This window comes from Eschrichtius robustus, chromosome 16, assembly GCF_028021215.1.
Source record: "Eschrichtius robustus isolate mEscRob2 chromosome 16, mEscRob2.pri, whole genome shotgun sequence".
Classification (NCBI taxonomy): Eukaryota; Metazoa; Chordata; class Mammalia; order Artiodactyla; family Eschrichtiidae; genus Eschrichtius; species Eschrichtius robustus.
In genome coordinates, this window is record NC_090839.1 from 41641802 (window position 1) to 41654402 (window position 12601).

Below are 12601 nucleotides of genomic sequence, written 5' to 3' on the forward strand. Positions count from 1 at the left end.
CCATGCCACTCTCTCACTTTGTCCCAGCTTACCCTTCCCCCTCCCCGTGCCCTCAAGTCCATTCTCTACATCTGCATCTTTATTCCTGTCCTGCCCCTAGGTTCTTCAGAGCCTTTTTTTTTTTTTTTTTTAGATTCCATATATATGTGTTAGCATACAGTATTTGTTTTTCTCTTTCTGACTTACTTCACTCTGTATGACAGACTCTAGGTCCATCCACCTCACTACAAATAACTCAATTTCATTTCTTTTTATGGCTGAGTAATACTCCATTGTATATATGTGCCACATCTTCTTTATCCATTCATCTGTCGATGGACACTTAGGTTGCTTCCATGTCCTGGCTATTGTAAATAGTGCTGCTTCAATTAAGACATCTCTTAAGTAGAAGATGTGCAGGTGCTGCTCTTGGTCTTGTGAGGGTGGAGATTGCAACAGTCTTTTTCATTGTTGTGTAAAAGGGCTGAGCAAATAGCCCAATATATAGTAGTTATTCAAACATCTGTTGAGTTTACTGGTTGATCTGAAATACATTTAGTTATTCAGAGACACAGAATCATACTCAATATTTAGTTTGTGTTTTAGTGTTGGTTGAGTTTTTAGCCTACTCGGGCTGCTGTAACAAAATACCATAAACTAAGTAGCTGTTAAACAACAGAAATTTATTTCTCACAGTTCTGGAGGCTGAGAAGTCCAAGATCAAGGCACTAGAAAATTTGGTGTCTGGTGAGGGTTTGCATCCTAAGCAGCCACCTTTCCGAGGTAACCCCACATGGCTGAAGGACCAAGGGAGCTTCTTGGTCCTCTTATAAGGGGCCTCCCAAAAGCCTCACCACCTAATAGCTTTACCTTTGGGAGCCAGGATTTCAACATGTGAATGTTGGGGGGATACAAACATTCAGACCAATAGCAATTGATATCTTAAAACTGAAAGCAACCACTCGCTCAAACAGACCTCCACACTTATTTTGACTGGAGGTGATATGAAACAATAGACACACTGATTGTACACATCCACGGTACCTGATGCCAGATGGTTGGAGTGTTAGGATGATTCTGTGCACACAGAAATTCACATATTCCAATATGGCAAGTAGACAAGTTTCAAAAGTGAGAACATGTAGTAGATACTCCCTGAAGGTTAATGTATGGTTACCTAAATTTGGCAATTGAGATTAGGAAGGGAAAAAAAAGAAGAAGATTTCAGCATTTTGACATGCTTTCATTTCTTTCTTCAAAAAAATTTATCGAAATACAGTTGATTTACAATGTTGTGTTAGTTTTAGGTGTACAGCAAAGTCATTCAGTTATACATGTACATATAAATATACATATTCTTTTTTACATTATCTTCCATTATAGGTAATTACAAGATATTGACTATAGTTCCCTGTGCTATAGAGTAGGTCCTTGTTGATTAACTATTTTGTATATAGTAGTGTGTATATTTTAATCCCAAACTCCTAATTTATCCCTCTCCCCTCCCCTTGACATGTTTTCTTTATTTGTGATTTTTGTCCCCTTGTAAAAAAAAAAAAGAAAAAAGAAAAAGATAAAGAAAAATTAGAAGAATAAGATGAAGAGGAGGAAGAAGGATGAGAGGAAATTCAAAAGAGGACAGTGATGAGGGAAGAAGAGGGGGAAAAAAGGAGAAGGGGAGGAAACATATAAGGTTCATAAGTTTTATCTCAAAATCCTTATTCAAAAAATAACTTCGTAAGGGTCAGTAGAGCTCAGTCAAAATAACACCATGTCTTCAGTGTGTCTTTCTAAACTGAGGCAGTCACGCCGGCAGTTATCAGTGCTCCCTCTTCCCTTTTCTTCTCTTTTTTGTGTTAAGTCTAGAAGGAAATAAGCCAACACAGTTTCAACTCCCAAATCCTACTGTAACAGCCACCGAAGAGACAAGTTCTGCTCTGATAACAAAGGTTGGGAGAAATGCAATAAAAATTCTCATCTTGAAACACGAAAGGGAGGGCACACTTGGTACTAATTCCATCATTTGGCCCAAGACCTTATTTTATTCCTCTAGGTCTCTGTGGGATGGGGGAAAAGGACACCTTCACAGGCTAATCATGCTTGGGAGAGGCATTATGATCACTTCCTCTGTTTGCCACATCTTCCTAGAGGGGAAACAAACCCTGCCCAAGAGAACCGAGAGCCAGGAAATGAGGCTCTGACAACTGGACTATGTCTGTCTTTTTGTTGTGTTTCTTGCTTGTTTGTGCCTACTGACCCAATAAATGGGTTTCTTTTCTAAGTGCCTGATGTTAAAGAAGCCTCCATTCAGGAGAACCATGAGGGCGAGCCTGGGAGGACTCAACAGGCTGTAAATGATTGACACTGTCCAACCAACCATGTCACCACAATGCCTTTAGATGGTGAGAGGAGAAAACAGACCTCTCTGGTGACTGGTGCATTGAGAGAATAAGAGTTGATGAGTAAACCAGAGGTGTCAGGATTAGGATGCTGCCTCACAACACCTGTGTCTGTAACAAACTACTGCATCAGACGTTAGCCCATAAAAAATGTTTCATCTCATCTTATAGCTGGAAACACTGAGGCAAAAAGAGAGAAATATCGCTTTCCCAAGGTCACATGATCAAGGTGATGCAGCCATAATGAGAAACCAAATATCCTGTCTCCCAGATTTCTGTCTTACTGGAATTCTGGATGAGTCAGTACCTCTCATTGATGTCACTGTTATTTTTGTTGTTGTTGTTGTTTTTCATTTTCACCAAGAAATTTTTTTTTAATTAATTTATTTATTTATTTATTTTATTTTTGGCTGCATTGGGTCTTTGTTGCAGTACACGGGCTTCTTATTGTGGTGGCTTCTCTTGTTGCGGAGCGTGGACTCTAGGCACGCGGGCTTCAGTAGTTGTGGCACGCAGGCTCAGTAGTTGTGGCGCACGGGCTTAGTTGCTCCACGGCATGTGGGACCTTCCCAGACCGAGGCTCAAACCCGTGTCCCCTGCATTGGCAAATGGATTCCTAACCACTGAGCCACCAGGGAAGTCCCAATGTCACTGGTTCTAACATAAGGTGGGTTCTGAATTGTTTTTTTGCCATTTTTGTATTATGGTAAAATATACATTACATAAAATTGACCATTTTAACCATTTTGAAGTGTATAGTTCAGTGGCATTCACATGGCAATCATCACCACCGTCCTCTGTCGCCCCAACTTTTTCCATCTTCTCCAACAGAAACTTGTACCCATTAAACAGTAGCTTCCTATCTCTCCTCCCTGTGGCCCCTGGCAACCACTTCTGAATGTTATCTTACCTCAAAAAGAAGTGTTGACTTTGACCTTGGTTTACAAACAAAAAATGTAATTAGATGCAGGAGGGAGGTGAGAAGGGGATAGACGTCAATTCGGCACTGACTGTCCTCCGTAGGAGACACCTGGGGAGTGTACAGTGGCATGTGTGTGTGTGTGTCTTTAAAAGATTCTCCACCTCCCTGCTGGCCTCCTAGCAGTTTGCCACTGGCTTTGCAGCCTCCTGGTTGCCTCAGTCCAGGCAAGGAGCTGGCAATCTCCTTTGTAGTTTCAGGAGCAGTTCTGTTACCATGGAGGCCACATTCTGATTTGAAGAGTGTAAAGGTAATCATTTGTTTTTAGTTTCAAAGATCTTCCCAAAAGATAGGCTGTCGCTCTTCTTCTGGAAAAGCCTGATTGGTAGGATTCCTTCAAGCACTCAGTCTGAAGTGCTTTATCCCATTCCCTCACCAGCTTCAAAACACAAGCTTGCCAAGAGCCTTTGGAGGAAAACCTGCCGCTTCCATCAATTTCACACAAATGGTTGATCCTGGAGGTGGTGCTGTTTGCAATGGAACACTTCACAATCAGAGTGACCACTGTCACAGAAAAAACTGCACAAGGAACGGGATGGTGAAAGAAGCCCAGGTAAGAGGCAATCTCTCCCCCTTACTCTGAATGACCTGAACGTTTCAATATTTGTTGTAAAGCTGTTTGAAGCTGTCCTAGCTGAAAGTTCTTGGCAGGAAGTGTTTTCTGTGTTTTGACTCTTCACTTCAGCTAATTTCAAATGCTTGGCTACTAAAAAGTTTGGATGTGGGTTAAGGAGAGAATTTCTTCTCTGTACAAGAGAGGACACACGTAGATCCAAGAGCCTTAAACCCTTAACATAAAAACATCCCTGCTAGACTTTTGTTTTCTCTCAAGCATTTTGGAGAAAACAGTTGTGAAAGCTAAAACTCTCCAGCTAAATTTCAGTCTATCAGGAAATCACAACAGACTACATTCACCATACTTCATAGGGGAAAAATAAAGGAAGTGAAAGTAAACGCTGCTGAGATTATGTGGAGTAAGTGGCATTTTCCCCTGGTACATGAGGAATGCCTCTCTGATTAAAAGGGGACTTCTTTTTGGTGTTTGGTGGGGCCTTGTCATAGCTTACAGCTTGATTTGGGGCCAAAGTCTTTCTTTGAAACTTGACATCACAAGCATTCCTTTTTAAGACACTTCAGAAAGTGCGGCTTATTGTTACAGGCTGCACACAGGAACCGAACAGACTTTGAATTGTTTTCCCATGTGATACTTTTTTTAAAATTTTTGGCTCCTGCTCTGACAGAATGTTTGAGGGGAATGTACTGAGGAGGAGGAGGAGGAGGAGGAGGAGGAACCCAAGAAATGTTGTCAGCTCATTCAAAGAGGGAGCCGGGTCTGCAAGCTGCTTGCGAACAGGCAGGCCATCGCCAGCTTCCCATTGGATGCCCAGGCCCTCTGCTCTGAACAGCAGGGGTGAGTTCACCTGCTTGGGAACAGATTAGCAGAGCCAAACAGGCAGCTTCACCGTTGCAAAATGAGAAGCTGGGCAAGGAACCTGTGCAGGAGAACCGGGGTCGGGGGTGGGGAGGTAGGGCAGTGAGATTGTTCTAAGATCACAGGACACAGGTGGGGCTGGCTGGGGGCCAGCCCGCCATTCAGTGAAGGAAATTTGTGTGTCCACTGGAATGAAAGAGTTGTGTGTGGGGGGTGGGCACTCTGGAGCCTGGGTTGTGTGTGAATAGGCTGTGGTCCCCCAAATAGGTTCCCCTCTTGACAAAAGGCATTGCCCTAGCCTTGGAATTGTCTACCAAAAACCTCAGGTCTGGCCTCTCCCAGATGAGTATAATGTGAAGAGAAAATACTCAACTCTCATTCTTTGCACGAGGGCAATCATACTAATACCCACCATCTATTTGTCACTGTATCGAATCAGACCACTACCACTCAAGACACTCTTTGCCCCTAAAATGGCTGTAACACTGGCCACTGGCCTTCTCACCCTCTGGACCATTCTGACCCTGAAGTCTCTCATTTGGGTAGAGATGCCGTCAAAGCCATTCTCTCTCTCTCTCTACTTTTATCTTGGTTTTATAACCACCTTCTAGTGTCTGAGGTTAGAGACTTAGCTAAATGGTTACAACCATTCCTAAGGACAAGAGCCAGGATCCTTATAAAGGTTCATTACTAAGTGCTCCTACAAGACTGTGAATATCTTTGGACACTGAAGCTTCCCTAAGAGCATCAGGACATATCAGGGAGGCTACTGCCTTTTCCAACAGCTCTTTCTGAAGGAGGGACCATCCAGAACCTATTTGCTCAGATATATTTAGGTGTTACTCAGTTGAAATTGGCTCCCACTGAGAACCTCAATTATGGCTTAAAAAGTATGTTCCAGAAAGAAGAAACCCTGCTGAGTTCTTAGTGCAGTAGGGCAGGTAAGGGCCTGTTTTCCCCTCTGTGATATGGATGAAGTTGTCTTTACTATCATGACCCTTAGTCACTGGTTTTAGGCCATTTTGCTTTGAGGACCTTAAACAAACTGAGTCTTTACCAAAAACCTTGAAGCTTGAACAGAGTCCTCGTAGAACACTCACTCTTGGAACCCAGCCACCACATTGGAAGGAAGCCCAAGCAGCTCAAGAGAAGCCCAAGTAGAGATAGACCAAGTATCCTTGCTGTGCGCCTAGGCAAGACGCAGCACCAGCTTGTAAACTGTGTGAGTCAGCTATCTTAGAAGTGGATCCTCCAGCCCTGGAGTCTATCTGTTCCAATTATACTTCATGGAGTACACATGACTTGTCCCCACAGGGCTCTGCCCAAATTACAGATTCTTTTTTTTTTTTTAAATAAATTTATTTATTTGGCTGTGTTGGGTCTTTGTTGCTGCGCATGGGTTTTCTCTAGTTGCGGCGAGCGGGGGATGCTCTTCCTTGCGGTGTGCGGGCTTCTCATTGCGGTGGCTCCTCTTGTTGCAAAGCACGGGCTCTAGGTATGCGGGCTTCAGTAGTTGTGGCTCGTGGGCTCTAGAGCTCAGGCTCAGTAGTTGTGGTGCATGGGCTTAGTTGCTCTGCAGCATGTGGGATCTTCCAGGACCAGGGCTCGAACCCGTGTCCCCTGCATTGACAGGCAGATTCTTAACCACTGCGCCACCAGGGAAGCCCCAAATTACAGATTCTTAAGCAAACAAATGAATGTTTTTTTTTTTTAAGCTGGGTTTGTTTATCAGACTTTTTATTTTTAATACCTTTATTTATTTATTTATTTATTTATTTATTTATTTATTTATTTTTGGCTGCATTGGGTCTTCGTTGCGGTGCGTAGGCTTTCCCTAGCTGCAGCGAGTGGGAAATACACTTCGCTGTGGTGCGCGGGCCTCTCATTGCAGTGGCTTCTCTTTGTTGTGGAGCATGGGTTCTAGGCACGCGGGCTTCAGTAGTTGTGGCACGCAGGCTCAGTAGTTGTGGCTCGTGGGCTCTGGAGCACAGGCTCAGTAGTTGTGGTGCACGGGCTTTGTTGCTCCGCGGCACGTGGGATCCTCCCAGACCAGGGCTTATACCCGTGTCCCCTGCGTTGACAGGCGGATTCTTAACCACTGTGCCACCAGGGAAGTCCCAAGCAAACAAATGACTGTTGTTTTAAGTATGGTGGTGGTTTGCTAAGCAACAATAAACATGTAAACACATGTATATTCTATTTCTTTAAAATGCCTAGAAAAATCATTGTACAGTCTCATTACAACCATTTTCAGTGCTTTCATTTTGAGGAAAGAGTTTGTTTTGGCCATCAATCTTTGGCAAAGATGCCTTTCCCTAAGCCTTACACTTTTGTTGTGTTTTATTTTGTGTTTTGCATAAGGACTTTATGCTTAAGATGAGTGTCTGGCTGGTAAAACCAAATACAATGAACTCAAATAACAACTATACAAAAGCACAATCATTTGAATGTTGTCAAATCTGAAGTGTAATTATTCAGTCTGAGGAGGTCTGTAGTTTGTTGCCTTATCTATGAAGAAAGAGCAGGCAAAGAAGCATGTATGTGTTCTGGTTCAGATGTTTTGTTAACTAAATGAATACGTGTCTTAGAGTATATTTAATATCTGCCAATTATAAATTAATTTTATCTATTGGTTAAAGTTTCCTAGAAAATGATTCTCTTTAGAAACACAAGTAGAGGTAGATTGACGTTAACCTAATTACTCTCAAGAAATCTACTACATTTAGTTTGAAATACACTTGATTTAATCTTTCTACTAAGTATTGTCACCTTGTCTCAACTGGCCTGAACTAATGTAGTTTTACTGGAATTCTAAAGTATATCAACCTGTAAATTCATGTGAGAAGAAGTTGTTGCCACCATATTAGAAAGAAAGTCATTGGCCCAGTAATTCACAATTTAGATTAAACCTTTGGAAACAAACAAACGAACACTATGAACATAGTTCAGAGAAGTATTCAGAATTGTTCTCCACAATGTACTTCATCCATCACAGTTCCCTCTAAATCCTGCTTCAACCAAAAGTTTTGCCACATTGAAGATCATTTGATTACAGCAGAGGTTAAGATTACAAACGCCCAGCAGGCTGGTAAATCCTGGTGTGGACGACAGGAAGTGGTCAGCATGGGTTTACCTGAACAAAGCTCATTGTCACCATGAGAGAAAGCAGGCCCTATGTTGACAGATCTTATGATTTTCAAAAGAAACTGGAAATCCAGATGGAGTGGGAGGGAGAGAGAATATCCTGATTTTTAAGTATTGGCATCTAATGCTTCAAATTTCCAATAGTGTAGAGTTCAATGAGACATTGCTACCAGTCACAGATCTGTAATCTCTGAACTATAGGCAAATAGGATGAGAAAAATAAGAGGTCATAAATAGAGTGATTCAGGGAATTTGGATCTTCTTAATTTAGACTTACTTTATATTTTTTAAAAGCAATAGATGTATCTTACATCTTAATTTTCCTGAGTTGTTATATTAATACTTGATCCTGGAGTATGCAAGTTTTAGGAACAATTATGACCCAACCAGTTGTACTAGATTTCTCTGACCAACGTTGATTTCAAATATTAGATGACAAAATGTCATAGAACTGATACCATTTCACTGCTCGAACTTCATCTCTCAGACTTTGTAGGAAGTGACACACAAACCTTTTGTTAGACAATGCACTCATATAGCTTGGTCACCATTATTATTCTCTAGATGTGGTATAACTGGGCCTTCAAAAGTTGCCCAGGAAAAGGCTATGTGTAAATTATGATTATCCTGTCAACTACAACTTATACCTGACGGTTCTTTCTCTGCCATGTGGAGTTTATCCTTTTGGAAGTGAAAAATCCTTTGAGAAGCTGATAGATACTTTCTGTATTACAGAATTTTCCATGTAGAGGATTCATGTGTTCCATGACTTTCTCAGATCCCCAGGTTAAGAACTTCAGCTCTCACACCCTGCTCAGAAAAATCAACAAATCAGCCTTTCCAGAGAAGACAGGGTAAAGGGATTCATAAATTGATCTACCAAGGAGAGAAAACCAAACATAAGCCAAAGTGACTCAGACCACAAGCCCACATGTGGTATTAATTTATTTAAAAATTTATATTAGAATTTTGTACCCCGCTTTATAATACTATTTTAACAATATTTATTTTACTATAAAACTACTTTTATATCCTCCTTGAAAACCTTGAGTATAAATGAACTCCCCAGGAAGATATTTCTTTCCTGGTGGCTTTTCATACCCCAGCACCCCTCAGGATTTCCCAGGGAACCACTTAAGGAAGAATGATAGCAGGAAGACAAGATTTGACATCAGCAGAATTGGGTATGAGTGCTAGCTTTGCTCCCTACTAGCTGTGCCACATTGGGGAAGTAGCGTCATGGCTCTGGTCCATACCTCACAAGGCAATGGTGAAGATTAGATGAGAGAGTGTATGTAAGGCTCCCAGTAACTATCACATGTGTAGTAGATACTTGATAAATAGTGGCTATTATCTATTAAAGTCTGCCTGCAGCTGTTACCCCTCTACTGCTATTGTAAGAGTGTTCAGTGCAATGCCTGGCACGTAATAGGTGCTCAATAAATGATAGTCTTAAATCCTTGAATTCCCTCATCCAATGGTGGCTTCATTTTACTTGGTCTGTCAGCAGCACTTGACACAAGTAATTACTCCTCCTCCTTCAAGCACTTTTCTCTCTTGGCTTCCAGGTTATGACCCTCCTATATCACCAGCTGTTCCTTTGCAGTGTCTATTCCTGGTTTTCCTCAACTCCTTGATCTTTGAACAATAAAGTGACCCAAAGCTCAGTCCTTGTACCCGTTCTCTTTTCTAACTGCAGATTTCTCCTGATGATCTGACTTTGTCTTATTACTATATGTACATGTATATATGTGCAGCTGTGTGTGTATGTGTGTGTGTGTGTGTGTGTGTGTATATATATATATATATATATATATATATATATATATATATGTCATTTCCAACTGCTTCCTTGATCTTTCGCTTGGATGACCAAAGGCATCTCCAACTTAACATGTCCAAAACTGAGCCCTCGATACTCCCTCCACTGAGCCCCCGATACTCCCTCCCTCTGTCCCTAATGTGTTTCCTTTATAGTCTTTCCCATCTCAGTAAATGACAACTCTAACCTTCCAGTGGCTCAAACCAAAAACCTGGGTATCGTTCATGACTTTTTCCTTCCGTATTCAATAAGTCAGCAAATTCATGATCCTACCTTCACAGGATATCCAGAATCTGACCACTCCTCACCTCCCCACAGCAACCACTCTGGTCTCAGCTACCACTACCTCTCACCTTGATTGTTACGGGAGCCTCATGCCTTTTCCCTGTGTCCCAGTTATTCATTATGGAATGACAACCCATCCCAAAACAGAATGACATTAAACAACCATTTTGTTATGCTCATGGATTCCACTGGGTAGGAATTCAGAAAAGACTCAGTGGAGACAGCTCTTCCCTGTTCCATGATATCTGGGGCCTCGATCGGCTGGACCTAGAACAGCTGAGCCAGGAGGATTCGCCTGCAAGATGGCGTCCTCACTACCATGTCCAAGCTGGGTCGGCTGAAAAAAAGGACAAGCCAGGACTGTGGGCAGGATTGCCTCAGACAGCTTCTACAGCAGGGAGGGCTCTAGAGAGTTTTCTAGTAAATGAAGAAGTCTCATGGCCTTTTATACCCTAGCCTCAGAGCTCAGCTTCACATCTACCCTGTTGAAGCAGTCACAAACAAGCCCACCAGGTTCAAGGGGATAGGACCTTCCCAACTCTTAACGGGAAGATTATTAAAGAACTCATGGTCATACTTTTAAATTGCTATAACCTGCTTCCACCCCTGCCATCCCGTCCACTACCACCAGCAAGACTATTCTCAACACACCAGCCAGAATGATCCCGTTGAAATGATACCAAGATCTCAGTCTTCTGCCCAAATCCTTCCCATGGCTCCCATTTCACTCAGAGTAAAAGCTGCAATTCTTACATTGGCCACAAGGAGCCATGGCTTGGTCCTCACTGACTCATCTCCTGCCCCTTTTCCCAGTGCTCAGTGTATTCCAGCCACACTAGAGCCAGCAGCCCTGCATCCTCCCACCTCAGGACATTCCCACATCCTCTCCCATTTGCACTTCCCAGAAATCCAGGTGCCTGCACCTCCCTCCTTTCAAGTCAAATGTTACTCACAATCCTATTAAAATTGCAACATGCTTTCTTCCTGACTCCCTTTCCTGATCCTGCTTGGTTCTTTAGTACTTAACACCATCTACACACACACACACACACACACACACACACACACACACACACTTGAATTTATTTCCTATCTATTGTCTGCCTCTGGCTCTAGAATGGGAACTCCACCCAGGCAGAGATTTCTATCTCACTGCCAAATCCCCAGAACCTAGACCGGAGCCTGTACACAATAGTTGCTCAATAACAGTTGTGCAATGATTAAAGGCCACCTGTTTTTACTAATCTAGTGTTTGTAAGAACTCGGATTTCAGTTTGTTTTGTTTATTTTAATTGCCATTTGTTGTCCACAGGCCTGGTTCTTTAAAAGACTGAAAAGGCCCCACTCATATGATACACAAGCTTCTTGCAGATATCAAGGTGTCTAACCTCTTATTAATTAATACACTAATTAATTACTAGTTTATTAGTAATTTACCTACCTATTAATTAAAGGTTTCCCATCCTTTGTTGGAGAACATGAATACTATTCGCTGCCTTCTTTTTAAAAATCGCTAAATCACTAGATTTTTGTGTGACCAGGTAACTACGTGCTTTTATATCGATATCCAGATATTATGTATACTCTAAGTTTGGGGTCAGGGAACATGCTTTAAGGAGGTGGAACTTTTTGAAGGAGATGAAAATAGAAATTAAATATTATTGATTTATCCTGATGATTCTACTACCTCTTAATAGGAGATGAAATATGCCTGGATTAGAAGGAAAATGACTAATACCTCAAGGTATATAGACCTGTCATCTGGTTTTAATAAAATTCTGCATTCTCAGGGTTGAATGTCCAAGAAAAATCAGAATAATCTGCTTTCCCATTCATAACCCTGTATATGAAATGATTTTTAAAATTTCAATTAACAAACTTTTCCATCACACTATATGCTAGGAACTTTCTAAATACAAACTTATTTGATTCCCACAACCTTATGACTTTAATACTATTACTATCCCTATTTTTTATATGAGGCAACTGGTCATAGAAAAGTTAAGTAAGTTTGTCTAAGATTAAACCTCTAGTTAGTGTAGACTGGCCCCAGGTTCTGTGTCTTTATCACTAGAAGAAAAAAATGCCTTTTCCTCAAACATTTTATTGTGAATATTTGCAAACTTACAGAAAAATTAAAGAGTTCTACACTGAATACTCATATACCTACCACTTAGAAACTGCAATTAACATTTTACTATATTTGTTTCATCACACATTTTTCTATCTGTCCCTCTATCCAGCCATCAAACCATATGTTTGGTACATTTCAAAGAAAGTTGGAGAATCAATAGACTTCATCCCTAAACTCTTCCACATGCAAATTATTAACCAGATTTCAATGTTTGTCCATCGTTCTTTCTTTTTTCTTCTTTTGAGACAAAATGTGCAGATATAGTTTCGACTGTGCAAAGATTTTATAAAACCGTGAGCTGAATCAAGTGTAAATTCGTCTAGTGAGATGAAAGACTCAGCAGGAGGCTACCTCACTCGAGAAACTCCCCTGTTGTAAACCTATAATTCTGATGGGTTCAAGAGCCATTTTCCCTTTTTGTCTGGAG

General features: G+C 41.4%; 1 protein-coding gene across 1 annotated transcript in view; it reads left to right on the forward strand.

The window, feature by feature from the left end:
* Positions 1-3494: 3494 nt before the first annotated feature.
* Positions 3495-12601, forward strand: part of SPTLC3 (serine palmitoyltransferase long chain base subunit 3) — a 132149-nt gene continuing 123042 nt past the window's right edge. The window contains exons 1-2 of the mRNA XM_068524204.1: positions 3495-3607; positions 3737-3910. Coding sequence (XP_068380305.1) covers positions 3803-3910 — 108 coding nt within the window. The 5' untranslated portion in view covers positions 3495-3607; positions 3737-3802. The remainder of the gene's footprint in view (positions 3608-3736; positions 3911-12601) is intronic.